The sequence below is a fragment of the Mus musculus genome, chromosome 16 (genome assembly GCF_000001635.26).
Source record: "Mus musculus strain C57BL/6J chromosome 16, GRCm38.p6 C57BL/6J".
Taxonomy (NCBI): Eukaryota; Metazoa; Chordata; class Mammalia; order Rodentia; family Muridae; genus Mus; species Mus musculus.
This window is the reverse complement of record NC_000082.6, coordinates 48,992,898-49,019,716: the sequence shown is the minus strand read 5'-3', so window position 1 is coordinate 49,019,716 and position 26,819 is coordinate 48,992,898. Positions and strand designations below refer to the sequence as shown.

Below are 26,819 nucleotides of genomic sequence, written 5' to 3'. Positions count from 1 at the left end.
TAAAATGTTTTCTTAAACATATCACACTTATGTTTTATTTAAATGAAAAGTACTAAAATTCTCTAGTATGAATGAAATACCAAAACAAGGATACATAACTTTTATATAAAATTCAATGGCTCAATTGAATACGTTAAATGTGTATTATACTACAAGAAATAACATTTCTGATTAGCTAGAATAGAAATCCAATTACTCTTGAAAGCGATGATAGGTTTTTCAACATACAACATTTTAAGAAATAGTTATATTTATACTGATATAGTAGAAACCACTTGTAATCCTAGTGCCTGGATTACAAGAGGAGATCACTGGGAGTTAAGACACATGAGGTCCACAGTAAGCTCAAGATTAGCCTAGGATAGAAAGAGAAACTGTGTTCTATAAAGCAAATAACAAAATTAAAGAACAATAGCAAAAAATAAGAACAGAACGTGAGAAAAAAAAGCAAAGAACAAAAGAAAGTTGCAAATAATTATACAATTTTTAATTTTAGGAGACTATGAAATCATTTAACATAATGGATACTCTCCATTTTTAAACATTATTTCTGATAGCTACAGCACTGTTTCCAAATTTACAATTTAGGCTATATATTGTTTCATCTTAAATGCAGTAATAAAGTTCTTTCAGTCTATTTTCTGTTACCTTTAGAAAAAAACTTCCTGAGTAGTATCAGAACATTTTTTACTTGTTGATCTTAATCAATTAATCTGTAAGGCTGCTGGATCAAGAAAACTACTTAACAACTATATCACCACTTGGTAATGGTGATGATATTTTAGTTAATGATAGGTCATATTTTTATTACCATAGTTGCAAAAGATGATACAGCCTAAAGACCCTGTATTCCTGATAGCTGTGTGTCTATTCTAGCATGTTCACAAAGGGCTTAAAAAGCACATTTATGTAAATTTATTCATGGTTGATATTAAGTAATCCATGACTATAATCATACATGAGAATATGTAAGAGTAAACATTAAAAAAAACCAAAATCTAAAAATCTCCCAAAGAATAAATAAAACATCAATGCAATTATGATCTTTACTAAGTTAGATAGCAAACAAATGATAACTGTTTTGAAGTCACGATTTCCTCCGTTTACTGCCACTTCCAACATATAAATACAACAAAAGTATTCATGCACAAATTCCCCAAAGCCAGAATGTTTATATACTAAGGTTCACAGTTTCTGGGCTTATTTTTCCACCACTTAAACTGTGGATCATTGCTATCATGTGAGAATGTTTGTTCAACTCCTCTTGCTGAAGTTTCAACAAAGACTCCTTCTCTTCCAAACGACCTTCTAATTGAGCCTTGTGCATTTCTAGGGAGGAAGCCTAAGATACAAGGAAATGACAAGAAATAGAAAAATAAATAGATCAGAAAGGTTTTTCATCTGATATATTTTAGGTGTCTTTAATTTTTATTTGTAAATATTTTAGAGCACATTGTATATACATTTTAATATAGTTTAATGAACTTAAGACAAAATAATAGGAATTGAAACTTTTAAATAATCTTTTAAATCAATGCGCTCAGACTCAGGTGGATTTCTGTACATTCAAGGCAAGATTGGCTTACATAGAGAGTTTCAGGCCAGCCAGGGCAATAATATGAGACTTGTTTTTCGCTCATACACACACACACACACACACACACACACACACACACACACACACACACACACACACCACAGGCAATATAGCAGTATATATTTTTTTTGCAAAATATATTACATATTATGTAGTACTTAAAAAATAACTATATTAATGCAGATTCTCTCCAAACTATCATTCTCTCAGGTTTAAAGCTCCTTGTGTTACATTTGCTCTACAATAGCAAATGGGCTAGAAAGCACAATTCATAGCTACAGCCCAAGTTATATAGTCATAATACTATACAAGCAATGGGTTAAAATTTATAATGTGTATATCTATTATTTGGGTCATATATAAATTCAGACTCCATTTTCTCATTGGTAAATTACAAGTGCTACTATTTTGATATTTATATATGTCAAAGAGAAGATAATTAAGAAAAACTTAGGAGTTCTTTGCAAATAAAAAGGCTTAAACAATATAAAATCATAACAACTCAGAAATCTTCAATGACCTTAAATTATTTAAAAAAAAAAAAAAACAGAATTAATCTACCCATGTTCACCTTTTCAAAAACGACTTTTTCATTTTTCTGCCAAGGAAAAAAACTGAGGAGTCTTACCTTAATGCTCAACTCTTTCCTTATCTGTTCTGTTCTGCTTAATTCTTTTCTAAGGATATCAATGGTTTCCTGCTTATCTTCCTTTTCCTTTTGTAAAACATTAAGTTTTTCTTCTTGGGATTTTGCTATTTTATGCAAATCTAAAAACAAATAGTAAACCATACTTATGAAAAAGTTAAGTAGGAAAATGAGGAAAATCAAATGTCTTGTGGGAAACTTTTTTTATATAAAATTTACTGACCAAAAAAACCCAGCTCCAGGGAAGCCGAGATGGCTGAGAAGGTAGAAGTGCTTGCCATCACCTGAATGACCCCCTGGAGCCTACACAGTGGAAGAAGAGGTCTGACTCTCTTGGGTCATCCTCTCACCTTCACATGGGCAGACCCTACCCCTACCCAATACATGTAAAGAATAAACGAATGAACAAACACAATACCCCCTAATACCTTCTTTTGACCAGGATTCTATACAAAGCAGCAAGTCTTTGTATTTCTCTGTTCTAAACGAGCACTGGGGATAGGGAGGAAGGAAACACAGAGCTTAATGGCTACTAGAAATTTGAGAATAAAAATCATGGCCAAAACATCATGGCTCGGTCTCTAAACACTAAGGAAGAAAACAGTAATGGCTGTTTAAGTCATTTCACAGAGGACAGCATTTACAGGCTAGTAACTGTACATTACCCAGTACTGCCACCTGCTGTCATGTAAAATATTTTATTTTTAAAAGGGCACCGTTTCTTGTAACTCCCAGAGTTGATATAAAAGGCCATATTTGCTACTTGATCACAGAAATGAAAATGCTTTTGTAAAGGTTCAAAGAGAAGGGAAAATGTTTTAGAAGTAATTTAAAATTTAATAACTATTAAGAAGTTGGGGCTTACAAGATGGCTCAGTAGTTACGAGCAGACACTGCTTTTGCAGAAAATTTATCCAACACCTCTTCCATTGCCACTTGCAACAAGTACATAGTCCCAATACCCATATACACACGAGGAACAAGAATAAAAACAAAACCCTTAAATTAGGAAAGTAAATATTAGTAATTAACTGAAATAAACCATGCTCTGACTTTCTTCAAAAGCAAAATATGCTGAAACCATTTTCAGTGTTTCAAACAAAGCAACTTACTTGATAGTTTACATTCTCGGTCTGCTAACTGGCTCTGGACTTCTTTTCTCTGCTCTTCTTTCTCTATCAACTGAGCAATAGTTCTGAAGTTATAAAAGAAAAATTATTAAATCAAATTACTTGTGCTACTTTTTCTCCAAAAGTATGAAGTAAAAATCATTAACTGTAATTACCTATAAATAGGACAAGTTTATATTTTAGTCTGAAAGAAGAGTTCTATTAGCTATTAATAAAAAACAATATTCTATGTAGAGAATCATTGCCAAAAAACCAAATAATTAGAATATAGAACTAAAGGTTTTACTTTTCATTTTGTTGCTTGAGCGCCTCGTTCAATTTTTTCATTGTCTCAATGTGTTTATTCAGAGATTCACAGGTAGTCTGTAAGTCAGTATTCTTCTTTTCAGTAGCTTCATTTCTAAGAAGACAATGAAATGCGTTAGTGCCTTCATGGAGGAAGGCAGTATGGGCATCTGGAAGTAGCCATCAGTATTATAAATGCTTATGCTTACGCTCTTGAACTGCATACACATTTTTCATAAGGAGCTCACTGCATGACTCAATGACAATAAAAGGCAAATTAAATAGTAACACACATTTCTGTGGTATTAGGTAATATAAAATGAAATTCCCAATATTTAACTAAAACTTTCTAAAATGACTGTCAGTTTTAATATTAATTGTGACCACTAAGTTGATTCAATCATTTCTTTATGTATGGACTTGTGTGTACATAAGAGTGTATATATGCCATGGTGTGAATGTGTGAGCACAGCGACTCTCCCCTTTTCTCATGAATGTTCTGGGGATCCTAGTTGGTTGCCAGGCTTGGTTACAACCTGCTGCACTCTGCTGGCCCTCAGTTAGTAACGTACCACAGCTGTGTCCCCGTATCAGACACTATTTGTTCTAGGCCATAATTAACCAGCCAGTGACCGAAACAGAGAAACTTGGCCTTGAGAAGCGTACACTCCAGGTAATCTGTGATTTTATACATTACTAAAGAAGTAAATAGAAATAAAGGTTTCTGTTTGTTCCAACTTTGCCAATGAGTTTGAGGAATAAAGTTCATTTGCTATAATTTATAAAATATTATTACTTCATGTCTATTGTTTCTGACCTCACTCAACTCATGATTAGGCAGCCTTAAATCTCGTAGGAATTACTTACTTAATGGGGTCACATCAGTTTAAGAAATGCTTTCAAAATCCCTTAGGGTTGAGGAAATGTGGCATATTCACTCAGGTTCTAACTTTACACAGAAACCTCTACCTTTGAACAAGTTCCATGTAGGACTTTGTCAGTATTTCATGTTCTGCAGCTACAGATTCCAGCTTCTTACTGTGTTGAAAGAGATGCTCAATATCATTTTGGGCTCTTTCTGACTCGAGCTGTTGTGACTTCAGCAACACACTAAGCTCTTCATTTTTTCTCTCAACTTCTCGTAACATACCCGCAAGTGTTCGTGCCTCAAGAGAAAAGAAAACATGCACTTTGCCACAATCACATATACACACACATCCTATTGCAATGCTTGGATAAAATGTATCACATGCTGGTGGTAGTTCCACTGCATTATTTTGCCTACTTATAGCCATCTTAGCTTAAGTACACTATATGATGTAGGCACAACAAAACTGTCTAACACTACTCTCAGACTATATTAAATAATGCATGCGTGTAATATGAGCACACATTATAATCCATAAATTGTACAATTTAAAAGAGCTACCAAATATCTAATTCAGCATCTACTGGTTATAGAAAACAATATCCATTTTATAGTCTTAATTCTTCCAAATCCAATTCAGATATCTGCACATATATAACATACATGAAGCTCACATCTAAACACAAAACTTATATTTCATATTCCTCATATATAAAACCAGGAGGTACTTTTACAGAAGTTAAACTTGTGTATAAAATAGTTCCATAGTCAAGAATTTTCTACCTATAACATCATGATAGCATTAAGTTATTTTTAAAAACTGAATTAATGTTTGTGTGTGAGTATATTTATGCCTGGGTATGTACATACTATCTATCATATGTGGAGGTCAGAGACTAGCTTGTGGAAAACAGTTTTCTCTTTCTGCCATATGTGTCCTAGGGACTGAATTCAGCTTCTCAGAATTGGTGACAAAGCCCTTCACCTACTGCTCTATCTCACCACCTCAGATACATGTGTCATAACACACCTGCAACTAGTACTGTGCATGGTTTTCATTTCACTAATCAAGTTTTCTACTAATCAGACATGCTTTATTGATACAGTGTACAGACCTCTGTCTCTGCTTGCGTTCTCTGACAGCGATACTGAGCGATCAGTCTGTCAGCCTGTGCAAGAGCCAGGGCTTTTGCTTCCAGGAGATCTTGTAACCTGCTCTCTTTAGACTAGAAGGAAATACACAGTTAATGTCCACTGTCTAGAAAAACATGTGTGAAATGCATATATCGTTATACAGTTAAAAACAAACATGTACTCACGGCTAATGTGGAAAGTTTCATCTCATAAACATCCATGATGTCAGATATTCTTATATCACTAATCTGATCCTTTACCTGGTTTTAACAGAGTTCAATTCAGAAAATTATAAATTTAATGAAAATGTACTTTGTAACTAAATCATTAAAGCTAAAGAATAAAATGTATGTTGTATCAGGTAGGTTATAAATAATTCAGTAATTTGGCTATCAGAGCAAGGTTCAGCATTCATATGGTGATTTAAAAATGCTTCGTATTCCTGTGGGCAGACAGGAAAGGGGCAGAACAAGAAATGAGAGCTGGCTTTTTCTTTGCTTTTTTTTTTTACGTTTAATTTTTAAAATTATTTTTCTCTACAAAATGGCCAGATTTTACTTTTTATGCCAAAGCATAAAGTTACAATGATAAACTCTGCATGTGACATTAACTAAATCTGCAATCAGAGCTGATGTGAGCTGGCTGGTCCCAAGCACCAGCCCATTACAAGACTATCTCTCACTCACCATCACTCCAGCCTGCAGTTTCTCTATGAGGTCCTCAATGTTCAACGCAGGAGCATTATCTTTTGAAGGAGGAGGCGTTAAGCACTTTGCTGATGTTGAAAAACCATGATTTAAGGGCTGGAAAGTCATTTTCCTGGGCAGATGCTCAGTTTCTTGCTGTCTGTATACATTGTTTGCTGCTATACTTTCTCCAAGTCTTAATAAGAGTAAGAAAGAAAAAAAATCAATCACAAAAACAGAGCAAAAGGCAGAACTGTTATAGCACTATGGAATAAATCTTTTTTGGGAACTCTAAGTCTCCAAATATATTGGAAATCATCTTTTTGATAATCCCAATAAAATAAGGTTTGGAGAAACATTCTCAATTTTCCAGAGAGCTCTTTTCTACTTACAATCCTTTACAATGACAATTCCATGTTTAGTTTGGAGGCATACTAGCACTACTTAGTGAGAGGATTACCTGCAAGAAGTACAAAGTTCCTGTATCACTCAGAACCTTCTAATCATAGATGGTATCACCTGGTCTCATCTAGGCTCTCCTCTGACACTTGTTCTTCTCATCCGGGATGTCTTCATCATACTGACTTCTAGTCTGTCCCACTGAAAGCTAATCCTGTTTATCTCTCAACTCTCCTACCAGAATAGGGTTGGTTCCTTCTTATCCTAAGATCTTGGTTCAAATTTACCTCTCCAGAGGCTTTCATTAATGCCCTATATAACATGAATAATTAGTTGTTCCTTTCCATAGTGATAGGCATTATATGAACTTTTAATTTTTTAAAATAATAACAAAATACAATAAGGTAGAACAAAAACTAACACATCAGAATTGGACAAAACAAAGGAAGAGCCTAAGAGAAGTTAAAGAATCAGAGACCAACTCATTCACACACTGAAGTCCCACCAAAATATTGGAAGCCATAATATATTAGCAGAGGACTTGGTGCAGACCTGTGCAGGTCCTGAGCAACTGCCTCAGTCTCTGAGCTCATATGAGCTTTGATTACCTTGACCTTATTTAGAGGGCCTTATTTTCTTGGTGTCTCCCAAACCCCCTGGCTCTCCTGCCTCCTCCTTTCCAAGATTCCCTAAGGTCTGAGGGAAGGAATTTAATGGAGACATCCTGTTTTACGTTGCTCACACTTGTCTTTTCATACTGTCTGGCTATGGCTCTCTATTTGTATTTGTCCCATCCATCTATTGGAGGAGGTAGTTTCTCTGATGATGGCTGAGCAAGGCACTGATCTACAAACATCACTAGCAGTCACTTTATTGCCATTTATTTATTTATTTATTTATTATTTATTTATTTATTGAACAGTAGTATTTGGTTTTACCCTAGGTCCCTGGGCTATCTCTCCCCACTATCTAGGTTCTATCCACTCCCCCACACACGTATTACATGTAGATACAGTAATGATTAATGAAATAATGAAAAAGAGAGCTATGACTTTGAACAAGAACAGAGAGGGTTATATGAGAAGGCTTAGAGAGAAGAAAGGAAAAAAAGAAATATAATACATTACAATTATAATCACAGAAATAAAAAAAATGCTAAACATATTTGTCAAAATTTTAAACTCTTTGGTTGGTTTTTTTATTATAAATATTTATTAGGCCATATGGGAGGCCCTGAGTTTGCTTTTTCCCTCCATACCACTATCATCAAATAAAGTAAGGAATGGAATTTTTATTACATTGATACTGGGCTTGCATTTCATAGTTCTTTAATTCTTAATTTCTGATTACCTATATGAGTAATTCTACAAAATGCAACTAAAGTCACTTAACATCAGACAGCCTAGATTAGCAAACTCTTCTCTTATATTTAAAGAGTGGAAACAGCACAGACACGAGAGATATTACTAAAATGAATGCTGTGGCTTTGGTGTGATAAAGCTATTTATTTACAAAGGAATAGCTGGCTCACTGGTCAGCTTATTGGCCTCTAGTTCCAAATTAGTCAAGTGAATTTTACAAATTCTATGACACAAATTACTTCAAGCTCTTAAAACTAAATCCCAAGTACAGACTATGGTAACCATTCAGTTTGAAGATTCTCTCCCAATATACTATTATCTGAGATTAAATATAGTAAATATTTTGCCTGGACATCATCTACTGCATTTTATGATAAAATACTTAATATTTCAGAATCCTCACATTGACCTTTCCCAGTTAGTTTGAATTCATGCAGTTCTTAGGAATCCTTGGCAAATACAACAGAAAGAAAAATGTTCTTTCAACAGAAAGAACTAAAATTTCAAGCTTCAGTGTCTAGAATCCCTGTTCAGAGAGGCGATTAAAAGACAAAACCAGCACGACTGGTATCTAGTCCCCTGCATCTATGCTTTGTTTGAGAAAGTAAACATTGGGCCTTCTCTTTTAGAGAAATCACATTTTTAAGTATTTGAGAGATTACTGGCAATTACAGTAAAATCTGCAGTCCTTCAATTTATTACTAAGTATGCATGAAGAATGATAAAGTAACATAGCACGACATTCAAGTTGCATTGAGAGAGATTGCAGATGGTTCCACTCACACGAAGGCAGGGAAATCGGGCAGGGGAGAGGCTTCAAGCAGTATTCCCAATCCAGACTGGACTTGCTCTCTATTATCTGACGTTAAAGCAAAAGCTAAAGGAGTAATCAACCGCGGATCCTAAACAAAGGAGAAACAGCAAGTAAGAGGCAGAAAGAACCATACTGCCAAGTCCTTAGGCAACGGTGAGCATGTTCCGAAGGAGTCCTTCCATGGAGTCACACTGTAACACCCTGCAGCTATTTATACTGAAGAAGGCTTCAATGTTTTAAATAATGGCTCTTGGAATTATGATTTGTATATTTCCATGAATTTGAAATTTTCAAAATCAAATGGGATTTACTGTTGTATTTCTAATAAAATAAAACTTTGTTTCATCATTTCTAAATTAAAAACATCAGATAAAGACAATTAATTATGAATGACAAAATGAGGTGTTCCCTGATTCTTGAGCAAATGAGTTCTTACATGGCATGTTTTAGGTCCTGTGTTTGTGGTGGAGAAAGGAGGGAGTAGGAAATAAAATTGTAAAGTAAGCCTTACAATTTTGCTTTCTGACAACATCTAGAACTTTTCAGCTACTCTCATTAAAACTTGGAAGTTTGCTATTTTCAGCACATCTTCATTAATTGCATCAGTCCCTCTCTTTCAGATGTTTTCTACCCTCTCATTACTTTATGTTACCAACTCTGACTAATATTCAAAGTTCACCGCTTAAAATGGAGAACCCCTAACAAATGTGCTTTTAACCCCCATGTTGGAGAGGCAGACAAACAGATTCCTGAAGCTCACTAGCCACCACCCTACCTTTCTTGCTAAGGTTCAGAATAGTGAAGAGTCCTCATGTCAAAAAAAAAAAAAAAGGTGGAGAAGGCATAAAGAATCACACTCAAAGTCATCCTTAGGCCTTCACCCATACGCATCTCCCATAGGTCTAAGTGTACATGTGCGTGCACGCACTCGCACACACACAGAGTCTTTCCCAATGCCAATAGCATAATAAATCAAGAAACCTGCAAGTACGACGTAATGAAAGAAACGCTGGGAAACTATCACTGTGAACATTCTTCACCTGAGAATCTGGAGGAATTTAGATTTAGTTTCTAAGAACTATGTATAACAAGACTATTCTAACTACAAAACACAGAACTGTCAACTTTTATCTCATAGTCAATTTTACGAAAAATACCCCTTAAAATGCAAAATAATATTAAAGCAGAAATACTTATAATATGATGTCTCAAGAAACAAACAAGAAGTCAAGAAATCAAGAAAGGAAGGAACAAACAAACAAACAAACGGAAGAAAACCAAGGTAGAGGGGCTAGAGATGGTGCCACCTAGAATTCAGGACATGGTGACACACCTCTAGCCTTCTATCCAGAGAGACAGGCCAGAGATAGATGGATCCCTAGCTAAATTAGTGAGCTCCAGGACAGAGACCTGGACTCAAAGGAAAAAAACAGTAGCAAGTAATTGAAAAGGACCCACAAGACTAACACTTCCATGTGCGCGCGCACACACACACACACACACACACACACACACTTCTATATACACACGTACCACAGGACCATATAAACATATGTCACAAACACACACATGCATGCCAAACAGCACATGGTAATAAAATGCATGAAGTCTCAAGTTACCTGAAGGATTTTGTAGAAGCTTACTTCCATACCAGGGACCAACTGTTTAAGTTTGTTCATCAAAGTAAGAGTTTTCAAAATTACATCAGCAGCAAGTTTGCTTTAAAAATAAAAGTGGCATTCAAATTAGATAACTAAAAAATTAGCATATTTTTAACTATACATCTAAATTAAAAATCTAACAAATTTGTTTTTAAAACATGAAGATAAAGTATTACTTTTAAGAATTAAAATATAAAAAACTTAATATTTTAGTATTCAAGTTCCAGAAGGAACAAACTAGTATTGAGTCTAGATTCCAAACTGTTATCTACTCTTAAAAATCCCAGCCAACCATCTGACTGAGCACACTGACCCCAATGTAGGAGTTAGGGAAAGGACTGAAGGAACTGAAAGGGTTTGCAACCCCATAGGAAGAACAACAATATCAACCAAGCAGCGCTTCCAGGGACTAAACCACCAACCAAGGAGTACACATGGAGGGACCCATGGCTCCAGCTGTATATGTGCATATGTAGCAGAGGATGGCCTTATCTGGCAACAATGGGAGGAGAGGCCCTTGGTCCTGGGAAGGCCTGATGTCCCAGTGTAAGGGAATGCTAGGGTGGTGAGGCGGGTGGGTGGGAGAGCACTCTCATAGAAGCAAGGAGAGGGGAGATGGGATGGGGGTGGGTGTTCCAGAGGGGATACATGGAAAGGGGATAACATTTGAAATGTAAATAAGATATCCAATAAAGGACTGGAGAGATGGCTCAGCAGTGAAGAGCACTGACTGCTCTGCCCGAGGTCCTGAGTTCAATTCTCAGCAACCACATGGTGGCTCACAACCATCTGTAATGGGATCTGATGCCCTCTTCTGGTGTGTCTGAAGACAGCTACAGAGTACTCATATACATAAAATAAGTAAATCTTTTTTTTAAAAGATATCCAATAAAAACAGCAACATCAACAACAAAAAAACCCAACCAACCAACCAAAAATAAACAAAAAAATTGCAGTGTGATTCAAATTCCTGCTGAATGACGTACAATGTTAGAAATACAAGTGTTGTTGGAAGTACAAGTATTAGAATGTGGCTCATTTCATTCTTAGTATTTTAAAAAACAAACAAACAAAAAAAACCCCAAAATCTAAAGTAATATGCAGAGATAAATGATACATGATCAAGCATCTCTTCTACTGTGCACCTGAAAAAGTTAAAGGTTAAAAAGAGATGGCCCAATAGGTAATGGTGTTTTCCACCACGTCTAATGACCTAAGCTCATTCCATGGGACTCCCACAGGTGGTCCTGACATCCACACGCACACATGTACATGTACACATGTACACACGTACGTACACACACACACACACACACACACACACACACACACACACCAAAAAAGTTTTATAAGTGAAAAGATAATTCTTGTTCTTCAAGAATACAACTGTTGACAGTTATTCCATTTATGGAAATGTGAACAAATTATAGTGTCTGGATTTTATCAGGTTCTCAATAAATATTCATTAGAAGGACGTATTCAGGAGAGGAAAGGGCATAAATAAACTGCTCGTTACTCTCAGTGAGTTTCTACTTTAACCAACGCTCTGATGTATGAAGGAGAAGAGCTGTCTTTGTTATTAAGTAACTTTCAGCAGGGATTGGTTTTCTTGTAAAAGCACCATCCATTTTGTCATGCTTTTCTCTTTAAAAATGTAAGATTAAATGAAGCAAAAATTAAATTACCAAGGCAATGTCAAAAGGAAATTTCAGAAGAGAAATATTCAGGGTTCATAATTTCTCTTTCATACACATAGAAAAATAAAAGTCCAAAAATATTATAACCTACAGATGTCAAAGCCTTTCAGAAGTATACAATCCATAAATTGAATTTTATTCAAGAATTTAAAAAGTTTCCTTTGAGTTAACAGAACATAACCCAGGAATGATTCTTAAATATGGGAACTACATTTTATAGTACGCATTTTGGATGTGAAATACTCACCACAACTCAGAATCGGCTACCTTTGTTCCAAACCCCAGGTCAATCTTGCCATATGTAAACTGCTGCTCTATAAGCGTGGTGCACTTTAGAGTAGTCAATATTTTTACAACATGCATTTTCAGAGAGTCGTCTCCACACAGAGGTTACATTTGGTTAAGATACAGAGACATACAAATACTTGGTATATAGTGTGTAGCCATATATAACTTAGACTATTCAAAATAATTCCAAATAAGTTACCTTATCACTGCAATACAGTGCAATTATTTTAATTACTTTAAGACATGTCACAAAAGCGGCACTCAAAAGTATTAAAGTGCCTGAAAAATAGCAAGAGATGGATTCATACAAGTGTTTGACACATGGTAAAGCCAAAGAAAGGGCATTTCTTCACTGATTACAACGTTTCAATAAATCCTGGATGCATTATTGGGAGTTATTTTCTCATAATATATAAATTACTAAGAATATCTATTAGAGAAAAGGGCTAAATTATGAAATACTTTAAGGTTAAGGCCTCTACAACAGTGATTTACAGCCTTGGCTACATATTAGAAATAAGTGGGTAGGTAAAATAATCACAAACACACACGAAGCATGGGGTCAGAATCATGAAACCTCGCAGGATTTGCTTCTGCACTGGAACATCAGCCAATGCCTCACAGGAGCAGTAAATATCAAAACCACAGATTCAGCTCAGAGTACACCTTCAAAGCTCCAATTGTTACTTTAGAAATGGTGATCTTAGGCACATTTACTGGGTTGGGAATGTATATACTAGAATACTTGCTCTACCATTGAGCTCTTGGGTTTGGCCCTCTGCGGTAGGCACATGCACACAAAGCTGTAGCTAAAGACAAATGATTGCTAAGTGTACTTAAGACTAAACACAGAGAAGCAAACTACAGATCTTTTCCAGGTATCCTTGAAACTTCATTTTAGTTCAATAACCTTTTTCTGGATATATACGTGGATATTCATACATGTTTGTGTGTAGGTGTGCACATACGCACATGCATGTATAGAGGCCAAAGAACAACCTGGGGTGTCATTCTCAGAACCACAGTCCATATACTTTGAGCAGTGTTTCTCACAGGACTCTTGTCTCTGCAATCCCAACCCTGAGATTACAAGCCCTCACCACCATGCTTACCTTACCTTTTCATGTGGCAGCTGGGAACTGAACTCAAGCCCCCATGCTCACAGGGGAAGCATTTTACTGACTAAGCTATCTCGCCAGTCCCTTAATACATTATTTCTGATATAACATGAGATATTATAAGAGATATTATAGAGAAAACTGGGGTTTTTAATTCTTTTCATTTCTATTATGGTAAAGGATATTTAATAAAACTTCAATGGCTTTGACCATCCTTTCACACTTATTTCTTACTAAGGTCTCATCCAGATTTTGTTCTTTGAACTGAAGCTGATCAAGAATTGTAGGAAGCAGAAGGGTCACAAAATGGTCAGTTGAGGAACAGTTACCAGTATCAATGACATCCTAGAAAATAGACCATCAAGTATAATTAAAAATAAAGATAGAACATGTAACACAAAACAGTCATTATTGATCTATAATATACTCTTCAAGTTTAACATTTATTTCAATATTCATTTATTCAAGTCTCCTTTTTGAAAACTGTATTTTACACTTTAGCATTTTAGCCAGCTTTCAGAATTGTCTTGGATTCTTCCCTCAAATCAATATGGAAGATTTTATAAAAAAGACACTTCTAAAGGACTCTGTGATTTAAATGTTATTCTAAATATGTTTAGTATTTAAAAGCAATATTCTAAATTTGCTAAATGTAATTAAAATAGTAAGAGATTGACTGACTTTATAAACAGTGTAAAACTACAAATTTTTAAATTCTAAAATTCTAAAATCAGTTACAGCAGGACCAAGTTAAAATACCAAAAGCAGGGCAGAAGAGACAGCTCAGCTGCTTTTCCAGAGGTCCTGAGTTCAACTCCCAGCAACCCCAGAGTGGCTGCTCATAACCATCTGTAATGGGATCTGGTACCCTCTTCTAGTGTGTTTGAAGACAATTACAGTGTCTTCATATAAATAAAATGAATACATCTTTTAAAGAAAATTACCAAAAGCAGTCTATGCATAAATTTTAATAAATACACTTAGTCACTCATATGTACCGTGTATAGAATCCAATTATGAGAAGAAAAAGATTCGGAAGACTGGAATGGACTAAATGCATACAAAATCAAAGCTGGTAAACAGCAGATAAGGTTAAGCTGCCCAGTAGCATTATTAAGATTATCTGTCTTTATTCTACGGGTATTACATGCTGCCTGCATGCTCTGTTTCATTTTACTAATTAAGACCTTTATTTTACACAACAATGAACAGTAGACAAAATCTAAGATAAAGAGAAAATGACCAAAGCGCGTATATCCATACAAGACAAAATCATATAGACATAGTTTAGCAAACTATATGTATATATGTATGTACATATGTATATAAAAAGACAAATACATACAAAGCATTCAGTAGAAACATGGACCAAACTGATACATGTGAGTTTGCAAGAGAAAAACCTTAGTAGTTGAACTCCAGTCTAGTTTAGAATTGTTAATTTTATCCCATGTGTGGACAACTGGAAGCTTATAACACAAAAGTTATAAAACATGTTAGCTGAGCATCATGAAAGTACAAAAGTCCACTTGTCAATCATTCCATTACCTCGAAGATTTCCTTGAACAACTCCAATGCTAACACAGAACAGTTTTCAGCTCCATCCAAGGGTTGGCTTAACCAGCGAAGTAGAGCCGCAGTAGGCTCTAAGCTCTTAGGACGGCTTCCCAGAATGTTGCCAGATGGAGACTGTTCAAACATCATCTGACTGAGTACATGGCGCAGCTGAGTCACTGCACAGAAGGCAAGAAGTAATTCTAAAACCTGTGCAATATAAAACCTTCATTAAATACCATCTTCATTGGGACTTTAATAGACAAAGCATATGATGACACTAAAAATGCCACATACAACATTCTGAAAGAAAAACTGAAAGTAGCTTATACTTTGCAATGCTTTCATTCTCATTTCAATATTGGTTACCTGAGTTTGAGCAGTTTCTAAATATGCAGAGAGCGGCATACTTAGATTTTCTGTATATCTTAGTTTTTTCAAAAAAGTATAAAACAAAATGATATGCTTCTTCATACCTTGGAAGAAGAATCAGGGTCTTTTGCATTTAGAAGTCCTAGTACTTGACTAAGACATGAAGAAAAGTGCTCATACCTAGGTTTAAAGGTATACATTAAGTTACAAAAGGAAATTGTAGGCAAGGGAAATACAGAACTCTCAAGTTAAAAATATGATACACCACATATCTTTATAATGTTTACATAGATATTCGCTGATTTAATGACAGTTTTATACCAACAAACCCACCTCAATTTAAACTACTCCATGTAAAAATATATTGCCTACAACCTCAAAGCATAGCAACACATTAGTACATGGTTGTTAGCTGGTTGTTTACCATTATGATCTGAGGGCTGGCTTGTAGCTGCAGCGTTTAGCCACTGTCTAGCACACTAATAGGCCAGAAATAAAGCAGCAGTGTGGCCAAGGCTTGGATTGAGTATGTACCTTGGACACTACCAAGGTGACGTAACAGTTAAAGCTTGAACACTTGTAATAATAAAAAGTGAGAAGTGAATAGGAGGCATTGACTCTGCTGAAGATGACAGAATGAGACCTACCGCACACACAATGTTTATGAACATCAAAGTATAGAACTAAGAAAGAATGTGGAAAACAAATTTGTCTAGGTGTGCAAGTATGAGGGAGCTCTAAGAAGATGGAATTTGTCTTCTTTTTTTGGATTTGAAACAAAGATAAAGCGAGCTTGCGCATGTGTGAACAGTAGAAAGAGGAAGCGACACATCTATGCGACAATGGAGGAATTAAGAAAGGAAGCTATCAGAGTAAATATGAGGGGTCTGGCCCAAGGCAAGTGCTGTGATTTTCTCATATCTCATTAGAAACCCAAGACTGTAAAGGCTTCAGAAAGATTCAAGGTTGAGGTTTTAACAACCTGGTGGAGCAGCGAAACAAGAAGAGAAGCTAGATGTAGTTCTTGGGATCTATTGTGCGCAGAAGGGAAAAGGAAAGAATGCAGCAGAGAGACTGAAAGGAGCATGGACTGTGCAATCTCACACTGATACTACACAGTCACTTCTCTGGTCCCCACGGAGCATATCCAAAAGAAAACTTCAATTTACCTCAAAGCTTTTAAGTAAGCATTATGTGACAGCCAGAATAGAAACACATGGATATTGAAAAGCTCACAACAGATAAAAATAAGACAACTAAAGGGAAAGTATTCTAAAGGAAAACCAAAATGTCATTACCTATGAACCAGTGACTTGATACAAGTCCTTCTCACAGACATTTAGGAAAAGGCAGAATGCTAAAGAAAATGTGTCTTGTTCTGCAGAACTCTAGTTATCTGAGGTAGCTTTTCCTCTAGGTCTATTTGTTATACTTCTTGTGGGAAATCGGGGATTATTTAACATCCTACTGGTGCTAAGACTCATTTTTTTTTCTCACTGTTTGAACAATGTAGGTGCTCAATAAATGTTTTCTTATTTGGAGATGAGTTACTTTAACTTTTTGAAGCAGTTCTTTAATTTAAGATCCTGATATAACCTAAGCACTGAGAAACAAGATGCTAAAATCAAGGTCTGGAGAGATGGTTCAGTAGTTGAGTGTTATTTTCCCAAAGGTGCAGGGGTCAGTTGCCAGCACCCACACTGGGTAGCTCACAACACTCATGGCTCTAGTTCTAGGTGATGTGATGTCCTCTTCTAGCCTCCACAGGGAACAGGAACATACATGGTGCACATAAACGCAGGCAAAACCCAGTATGAAAAAAGTAAAAATAAGTTGCAAAACAATTTTGAAAATCTACAAGAAGTAAATACTCCCTAGTTTCAAATCATGTGACAAGAAACACCCGGAGACAAACAAATCCTGTGGAACTGGAGCGACGGCCTAATCGTCAGGCATGCTCTCTGCCACAGGACCTGGGTGCAATTCCCAGCATCTACAGCATGACTCACACATAGCTCTAACTGCAGCTCCAGAGATTCAAGGCCCTCTTCTGATTTACACAGGCACCAGACACACATGTGGCACACACAAAACATACACGCTGGCAGAACATGCATGTACACAACATTGAAAATAACCTGAAAGATGTATTATTGATAAGTAACATACCTGGTCAGATAATCAGCAATTTTAGGGTTTTTAAGGAGATCCATCAGTAGGTCAACTGAGTACTTTCTTGTTAGGGTACCATCACCATTTATGAGAATATTAAATATTAATTGGAAAGTCTGATGAATGTTTCGAGCATGAAATAGCTTTGAAAAATTGAGAAAATTTTATTGTAAGTTAACATTTTACTAATTTTACAATGTCAAACACTATGAACTCAAAATTACTTTAATAAATAGAAAAAAATACCTTTTCTCCCACTTCTTCATTTAGTGTTAAACTGGATAATATTGAAAGTGCAAACACAACCACAGTCAGACTGCTGTGTGCTAGGAAGCTTATGAGAGTTCGGTAAAAAGATTTCACATTACTCTGAAGGAGAAAAGAAAATGAATTCAAAGTGCATACAGTAGACAAACTTATTAAACATTATTATCAACTTTTCAAAGCATGATTGTTAATTTTAAAAATCAAGTGCTCTAAAATGAAATTTCAGAACAGAGATGAGTAGAAATTCAAAGACTATTTGATATAGATAGAATTTAGCAGAAAGGTTTCTTTTTGTCGTAAAGATGCCCAAATGGCATACGCAAGCCCCAGGCTTCACACTCAGCAAAGGAAGAAAGGAAGAAAAGAAAGGAAGAAAGGAAGAAAGGAAAGAAAGGAAAGAAAGGAAAGAAAGGAAAGAAAGGAAAGAAAGGAAAGAAAGGAAAGAAAGGAAAGAAAGGAAAGAAAGGAAGAAAGGAAGAAAGAAAGAAAGAAAGAAAGAAAGAAAGAAAGAAAGAAAATTTAAGAGAGGAAACAAGAAACTTGGAGAGAATTTAGGGATAGAAACAACTAGCCAACTTACCAAAGTTTTTATTTGTGTTTGAACAGAAAGATTGTGCCGACAAAGATTTGCCAATAGTCCTAGACAAGGCATTGTTAGCTCATCTTCAGAAGACTGACTGTGTAAACACAGAAAGCATAGTGTTCACTCTAATTAGTAAAAACTAGAGAGGAGTTAATATGTCTAAATTCCTTCTTATGTGTAAAATCAAGATGATCATATTCTTAATAATACTATTTATGTTTTGAAACTAAATTATCCTGTTTAACTGTGCCACAGAAATACAGGGATAACTGTTAGAATGACCATGAATGTTTATCATGATCATCTATAAATCTTACTTATGAAAATTAAACCTGCTTTATGATACTCAATCCTTGAAATCAGCCAAGTGGAGTAAACAAACAGCAAGCTTAGTTTAAAAATCAAAGAGCAGGGGCTGGTAAGATGGCTCGCTGGGTTATGAGCACTTTCTGCTTCTGTAGAGGACCCTGGTCCAGCAGCCACACTGGACAGCACACAACTGCCTATAACTCCAGCTCCAAAGAACCTGAGCTCTCTGTGTCCTCTACAGGCACATGGTGTATCACAAACATGCTCTCGGGTATAATACATACATCAAAAAAGTAAATATACCTGTTTTTTTTAAAGGCTAGATATAAAAAATTACCCAAGGAGATATTATCTACCACATACTTTCAGTTTAAAAATAAACCAACAATGATCTAACTTCATGTTTCGTTGTATACTTACACATGACCAATCAAGAATGTAATTAAGTCATCTATATGGGCACCAGAATGGAAAAATTTGGCATTATATGTTAACCTTTGCAGCAGTTGAATGCACTGAAAATGAAAAAGTAATTGTGAGTAAACAGATGAAAACAGATTGGCTACTTATAAAAATGGACTATGCAAATATTTGAGCACATACATCATTTGAGGAAACAAACAATAAAGCAAGAATCACGCCATTTCATAAGTCCCATTTTATTTAAAACCTATATCCTAAGAACCTTGGAAGCCATGTCTTAGTTTGTCCATTTCTACATATTTTACCTCAAGGCTAGTCACTGCTATGGTTTGAGTGGCAACTAATTGTGTCCATGAAGGGTGGGTTCTATGATTTAACCTTAGTTCCTCGGGATGGTATTACTGGAGGTAGCTGACTTCTGAAAGTTAGAGCCTGAATAGAGGTTCTTGGGGTCACTGGGGGCATGATGCATTATTTCCCATGTGACCCTGTTGGTAGTTCTCACGAGTGCAAAGTTTTAAAAGTATCAATCCTGGTCCCAGTACCTGGTCCTATCTTACCTGAGATAGGATCATGTTCCCACCCGCCCGCCATGATTATAGCTAAAAGAGCCTTTGACTATGAAGAACTGCCTATGATTATGTAGATGTCATCTACTTGAACCACCTTCTCCCTTATCACATGGACTATTTCAAGTACACAGCTGTGGTAACCCAAGCTGAGCAGTCACCTGTCCTGTTCCCTTACTTATTACTCTACTCCTGAATGTGGGCTGAGTTAACGTGAGGATACAGTTTTCCTTCCACAGTGCACCTCTAAATCTGCATGCCAGTTTAACTGACGATGCTTTTCTTGCTTTGCAGATGATTACACTTTAGGTTCAATGAAATGATGGGGGCAAGAGTTTTCAAATTGTGCTAAACAAGTAAAAGCCATAGCTTTAAATTTTGTTATGTTTTTCAACAGTCTAAGACTATATATACCAACTCAAATTATAATTTTAAGAAGAATGGTTCACATTTCAAAACGAACACATCTTTGTTCATAAGTTAGCTGTAGTGTTTTATGTTAAAGTGGTGATATAATGCAGATCTGTTTCCTCTGCTCCCTTCTCGAGAAATATTTACAAAGTCAGTATGTGTCCAACCAGATCCTAAGAAGAACTGAGTATGATCACGCTATGTCATCATATCAACTGCAGCACAGCAGGAAAACGTGTTAGCAATTCTCGTTTGAGGATAAAGAAGGGAGACCAGGTAACAACGTACTATGAGGATTTGTATACCTGTAAAAACACGGAATCATTGTGGCAAGCGCTGCTCCGACAAACCACTCCTGACAGCACACTATTCAGATTGTATATATTCTGAAGACAGTCTCGGGTTTCATTATCTATAGCTAAAAGTTAAAATAAAAATGGCATAAGATATGTCACTTTTACATATATAAATCATTCAACAAAAGTAAAATAATGTGTTATCTCATCTCATCTTTAAAGAAGACAGAACATGAGCAGCTAGCTGTTCCGTTTTGTGGTTTTGAATCACTCTGTAGCGGGGACTGGCCTGACAGACACTCATTGCTGCCTCAGCCTCAGGAGTGCTGAGGCTACAGGGTTACGACGCCACCATGGCTGGTTAAACGACAGATATTCTTCTTCTTTTAATTAATGCCCACTAATTTCAAAGAACAAATCATTTTTCTATATAGAATATCCAAGAAAAAAAACTTGTTTTACAAATGTATAGAAACTTGGCTTTTAAAATAATATAACAGCTGGGTTGGTGATATATGTCTGTAATTCCCACACTTAGGCTGAGGCAAGAGCATTCTGACTTCCAGCTCAGCCTGGGTTACAAGGGTCAATAGATTATCATTTCAAGCTCTTTTATGAATCCAAATACTTAAAATATAAAGCCTACTACTTTAAAATATATAATTTAAATTAGAAAGATACCCATCAAGCCATTTACCAAGATTGTAGCCCTAAAGGTAGAAATGATAAGGCAGAGATAACAAATAAAAACATGCCATTTTACTCTTATCTGTGTTTTCTAATGACAGCTACTTGTCAATATGCAATTATTTAAATTAAGATCAATTAGAATGGGAGTCAGCTTCCCAGACTTCAAATGTTAAGAAGCTTATAAGGGAAGGACAATACAAACTCAGAATATTTCTATCACCAATAATAATTTGATTGTCTTGTTAAACAATGCAATGATGATCTCTGCTAAAATTTCATTACTAAGCATACCTGACTATTATAACCATATATAAAAATACCCAACACCTCTGCACACACACAGATCAAAGTGAAATGACCAATAGATGATCATTTAAAAATGAAACATAAAAGGAATAGAAAAGCAACAGTAGCTTATCTTTGGCTCTAAGTTAAAGGTAGTCTACACAGAAGGATAATTGTTTGATTGGTAGGTATGTCTTACTGACTGTTCTCCTTAATATTGGCACTATGTTAATGTGGCTTCCGACTTCTAAAATTCAATAGAATGTCATTTCTCCATATGCATTCTTTTCTGTGGAACATGAAAGTCTTTAATATATGGCAGAATCCTTGACCCAATAATTTTAAAACATGATAAGTACACACACACACACACACACACACACGTACCAATCTATCTATCATTCAATTTGTCTGTAGGAACTTTGAGGTATCTGTAATACTAACTCTAAAAGGTTTTACAATAAATCTTTTGAATGTAAATCATTGTTGAAGAAATTTTATAATTCTATCTATTTTTTAAAAATATTTTCATAGTCTTCCAAACTTTGAAAGAAAAAAAACAAAAAAACTATGAACACATTACCCAGTTGAGACAGCAAACTGATAATACTTAAGATCAGTGAAGCACTTATGTTTGGGTCTTCGAGAAGTTCTACAAGGCAGCTCAAGCATTCACTTGGTAATATCTGATGTGATGTAAACAGTCGTGTGAGCTTTTGTCCAGAAACTACCTATAAAAGGGAGGCAAATGGGTTAAGGGCTGGCAATTTTTATTTCAATTCCATTTCAAATAAACCAATTTTCTAAATTGCTACTTAGCCCTTTCTTTCCCAGTTTAGAAAATTCACATCTTTTGTTCATTCTGCCCATATATAGAGTTCTTCCTTCTCTACCTGAATTACCTATATCATCTACGATACTGAAAACAGACTAAAATGTGCACTAGAACCAACTAGATTTATTATTCCGAAGCCTAGTATACTCATTTCATATGTTTTGAAAATTAAATATGAAGCACAATGAACAACTAATGACTGCTTTCACGTTAAATCTAGCAGCTAGGGGATTACACAGAAAGAGTAAAGTTAACAAAGAATGTTTTAAAATGTAGCAAGAATAAATTTTTTAATAATTTTTCCTCTTCAATCCAGTTATTTTAGTGAGGGAGATTATAAATAAACCTGTTATCTAAAGTCAAACAATTTGTTATTTTAGAATTAGATTAACGTATCTCAAATACATACTCTAAAAGGTCACATCTAAGCAGACTGCTTTAGTAACCCTCTAATTATTAGAGTCTAATACCTCCTTCTGTATCTTCCTTTTATTTTTCCACTTTCTTACCAAGCTTTGCTCTTGGAGTTTCAATTTATCTATTCCCTAGTAGAATGGGTTTTAAAATTAATTAGCTTGTAAGATGAAAAAATATGTCCAAAGTAAAAAAAAAATCACACAAACTGTTAACTTATCTTGGAATCAACTTGGTCATCAACTTGGTGATCTGAACATAGTTTCTCTCATCTAGTAATACTTAGCTCTCTAGAAGAGGAAGGCAGTTTCTGCTTTAAACATGACTGGGGCCAAACATGTGACTCAACAATAGTATAGCATCTAGTAATTAGTTAAGATAAGGTAAAAATTAAATTTTTACTGATGGGAACTAGCTCAATGAGGATGCCTAGCACTTAATCTGGCCATGGCACTGACCTAAGAGTGCTTTCCACCTGGGAACTCTTTTCATCCTCATAACCCTGTAAGAAAGGTGCTTCTGACTCAATTTGTGTTTTGAGTAAACTGGGGCATGCATACACTGACGATAAAGAAGCACGACTCAGATTTATACCCCAAGGGGTTGAAGCCACGCTTTTAATAACTAGACTCATGGTCAGTGATGTGAAATGCCATCACATCGAATATCAGACTAGACCAACATGAGCAAAATGACTCCAAGCACAGGTTCTGTGTGGGTTATAAAGTCACACTGCAGTCACACTGCAGTCACACTGTGTGGGGTTATAAAGTCACACTGCAGTCACACTGTGTGGGGTTATAAAGTCACACTGCAGCAGCAGTGCAGACGAATGACTAATCGTGTCTCTCATGATAAATATTTGTGTATCCTCGGAAACTACATCACCCTCAAAAACGGTAAATACTAAGAACTAAGGATGGGCCTGGTTGCGCGATGGCAAAATCAATGCACTGCTAGTACGTAATGCCAAGGTCTTTTTGAAAGGCGTTTTAGCAACATGAAGCATTACTGGATGTGGGCTGGATGGCTCAGCAGCTAGGTGCATGCACTATTCCGCAGACAATCTGAGTTGGAGTAGCAGTACCTCAAGGAGTTCACAGCTGCTATCAAGACCAGCTCCAGGGAACAGAGCCTTGTGCCTTCTGAGGGTCCTGCCCACACATGCGCATACATCACACACAGACAAACATTTAAAAGAATATTAAAATAACAAAAAGAGGAACATAAGCCCTTAAGACCTGATAGTTCTACTGGTAGGTTTATAAAAGAGGGTTGCGTTCAACCATAATAAAAATATATGACTGGAATGCACTTATTCTTAATTCCACACAGTTCTGAAAACAATCCAAATGTATTTTTGGATCCGTGGAACACTTACATAAATATCTACATAAATACTTACACATAAAAAAAGGAGTCCTGTTTATACATACAACCTGAATGAATTGCCCTGATTATCTTCGGTGAATGAAGCCACTCAATATTCAACAAAGAAAACAAAACAGACATAGAAAATAGGCACTTGTGATATCTATTCCAGTTGTCAACTAAGGCTACATCTGGAATGAACTAAATCCAGAAATGGAGGGCACATCTGCCCAGATCTTGAGGCTGGAAGACACAGGCTTCAGACATGGGGCGATGTGCTTTTGATCCAGATCTCGAGGCATAGTGGCCATGAAAAGCGTAGGCCCAGGCAAGGTAGTACATACCTTTAATCCCAGGGGAATGAGACAAGTCTCCTGAGTTCAAGGCCAGCTGGGATTGCAAGTTCCAAATCCAGGTGTGGTGATTCATACCTTTAATCTGGGCTCTACCTCCTACTGGAGGACTACATAAGGACAATGGAAGAGGGAATTCTCACTCTTCTTTGCCTGCTTACACTGACTTTCCAGTTGGAACCTACTTCTTCAGGATTCCCGCTTACACAGATGACCAGCGAAAACAACTAGTGTTGAGGGAGTGAGCAACTACTAGATTCCTGGACTTCCCAGTCACAGCTAGCTTCCCCACTTGTTGGGTTAGTAGGAGCGAAACTTTAAGTCCTTACAATAAATCCACTTAATATAAAGGGATACTCCATAAGTTCTGTGACTCTAGAGAACCCTGACTAATACAGCACCTTAAAAAAAGATCCGGAACACACACACACACACACACACACACACACAGTGCGCTCGCATACACCCCAAAGCCTCCTGGTTTGGGTCCGTACACACACACACACACACACACACACACACACACACACACACTGCGCTCGCATACACCCCAAAGCCTCCTGGTTTGGGTCCGTACACAATCCCCTCCTGGCACCCACTCGTTGCGCACACCCAGTCGCTGTCGCCAGTGCAAGGACAGCGAAGCAGCTGCAGGTCTGCCCAGGGCGAGACCTCCATCTTCCGGCCCCACAAGAAAACAGGAGGGGACCGAAGGAGGGGACACCCACTCGCACCCCGAACCTCCTTACCTCCAAGTGCCTCAGCAGCTGAGTGGCGTTCGCCTCCGACTTAACGGCCTTGTACTGACTGATGCTCAGGAGCAGGGACTTCAAGCAGGCGGTGGAATCCATGCCGACGAGCCGGCCTGTCAGCGACCACCGACACCAGCCACCCTCTGTCTTCAGCGGTCGCCGCGCATTTTTTGATTTTTTTTAAGCCCCACCCCTCTTGCGCCTGGCAGCTTCCTGTTCCGGTCGGACTCCGGAAGTCTGGGAGCAGCGGGTGGGACTGCAGTCGGTGATTGGCAGGGTGGGCCTGGGTTCCAGGCGCTGGGGTTGCGGGAAGGTGGCAGGGAGCCATCCCCTCCCACCCCCGCCGCAGTCCCCCTTTGGCGGAGAGGCCGCGAGGTTTCGGCTGGAGGTCCGCGAACACGCGGGAATCTCGCGAGACGAGCTCGTGCGGGCTCATTCTGTGGAGGGCTTCTGGGGCGAACGGGGGTCTCCGTGCCGCGCGGGCTCGGTCCCCGGGCCTTCCTCGGCCTGGGCGCGGCGGGCTCGGCTTTCCGTGCGTGCCTCAGCCTCTGCCCGAGACACGGCCGCTCCCCCCTAGTCTAGACACGGTGAGGAACTCGGAGCCGCCGAAGCTGGGGGTGGGGGCGTAGGTTTGGAGGCGGCGGGAGAGGGGCCTCAGGTTCTGCGGCCCTGGTCCCTGGTGGCCGCAGGCGACTCGCGCAGGCTAAGACCTGTGGCGGTCGGGGTTCCGTGATGAGGCAGCCGGAACTTTACGGTAGGATTTGTCAGAACCCCCCATAGAGAGAGAGCATCCCGGAGTCGCTCCCGGACGCGTTCTTGTCAGCTTTGATGTCTGTAGGCTGAGGGGCCTGTTCTTGTCTGGCGTGATTATTTTGCACATTTCTGTGGCGTCAAAAAAAAAAAAAAAAAAAAAAAAAAAGAAAGAAAGGCACCGTTGAGAATTTTATTATTATTATTATTTTAATCGGAGGTAATGATGTGCACGGATCTAATAACGAAGTGAGTCAGCAACTGGTTCAGGAGCTTAAGCTAGGTTGTGGGATCGAGTAAATGCCCATTTGACTAAGTTCTTCTGAAATTGTGGGAATTCAGGGAACGTTCCTTTTTGTTTTTTGTTTTTTTCTCGTTTGTATTGGTACCTTTTAAAGACGTCATTTATGTTCATATTAAAAGAAAATAAAAGTAAAGCTAACTGATGGCTGGAAAAAGATTGTGCCGTTGAGATAGTCACATGAGAGTTTGTAGCTAGTGCATTCATTCATGCATTCATTCATTCCATTTTAAACAAACATGTATAACGGGGCTAGGGATTGACTGTCACTCAGAACAAAGATGAGGACGTGGTGCCTGCGGAGAAGCAACCATCTAATAATAGTCCAAATAGGAAAGTACTGTTGGAATTCACTACATAAACGAGGAATGCGTCATCACTAAAACGAAGAGCAGCCAGTTTGCTGACAAGTATTTTTGCACCTTTCT

General features: G+C 37.2%; 2 protein-coding genes across 14 annotated transcripts in view; one reads left to right on the top strand and one right to left on the bottom strand.

Annotated features, from left to right (window-relative positions):
• Window positions 1–25,560, bottom strand: Cip2a (cell proliferation regulating inhibitor of protein phosphatase 2A). 3 transcript variants are annotated; one of them, NM_172616.2, is made up of 21 exons: window positions 25,338–25,529; window positions 22,199–22,346; window positions 20,650–20,762; window positions 19,362–19,456; window positions 18,630–18,726; window positions 18,029–18,151; window positions 17,780–17,925; window positions 15,715–15,790; window positions 15,233–15,448; window positions 13,870–14,029; window positions 12,526–12,667; window positions 10,540–10,639; window positions 8,890–9,008; window positions 6,347–6,542; window positions 5,846–5,920; window positions 5,642–5,752; window positions 4,628–4,824; window positions 3,660–3,773; window positions 3,356–3,438; window positions 2,226–2,365; window positions 12–1,342 (listed from the first exon to the last, which is right to left on the bottom strand). In NM_172616.2, exons 1-21 carry the CDS (start codon window positions 25,437–25,439, stop codon window positions 1,172–1,174), a joined length of 2,724 nt encoding a protein of 907 aa, NP_766204.2. In that variant the 5' UTR covers window positions 25,440–25,529; the 3' UTR covers window positions 12–1,171. The 3 variants fall into 3 exon arrangements, with proteins under 3 accessions (XP_006522155.1, XP_006522154.1, NP_766204.2); XM_006522091.4 differs by lacking the exon at window positions 22,199–22,346 and having other exon boundaries at window positions 6–1,342; window positions 25,338–25,560; XM_006522092.3 differs by lacking the exons at window positions 17,780–17,925; window positions 18,029–18,151; window positions 18,630–18,726; ... (2 more) ...; window positions 22,199–22,346; window positions 25,338–25,529 and having other exon boundaries at window positions 1–1,342; window positions 15,233–15,417; window positions 15,715–15,782.
• A 14-nt stretch (window positions 25,561–25,574) lies between these two features.
• Window positions 25,575–26,819, top strand: part of Dzip3 (DAZ interacting protein 3, zinc finger) — a 69,915-nt gene continuing 68,670 nt past the window's right edge. For 4 of the 11 annotated variants that reach the window (XM_030249092.1, XM_030249093.1, XM_030249094.1 and 1 more), the window contains exon 1: window positions 25,838–25,927. The gene's annotated coding sequence lies outside the window, so the exon portion shown is untranslated. Of the gene's footprint in view, window positions 25,928–26,819 lie in introns of all 11 variants that reach the window. The other 7 variants (NM_001110017.2, NM_001356425.1, XR_001781815.2 and 4 more) reach the window with 4 other exon arrangements.

What these genes read in the sequence shown, in the direction of transcription:
- Cip2a (NM_172616.2), bottom strand. Translation starts at nt 25,439, where the DNA reads ATGGATTCCACCGCCTGCTTGAAGTCCCTGCTCCTGAGCATCAGTCAG. An exon ending in CTCAAGCAACAAAATGAAAA is followed by an intron (nt 3,439 to 3,659) that starts GTAAAACCTTTA and finishes TTATAACTTCAG; the next exon opens with AACTATTGCTCAGTTGATAG. An exon ending in GGAAAGAGTTGAGCATTAAG is followed by an intron (nt 1,343 to 2,225) that starts GTAAGACTCCTC and finishes CTTGTATCTTAG; the next exon opens with GCTTCCTCCCTAGAAATGCA.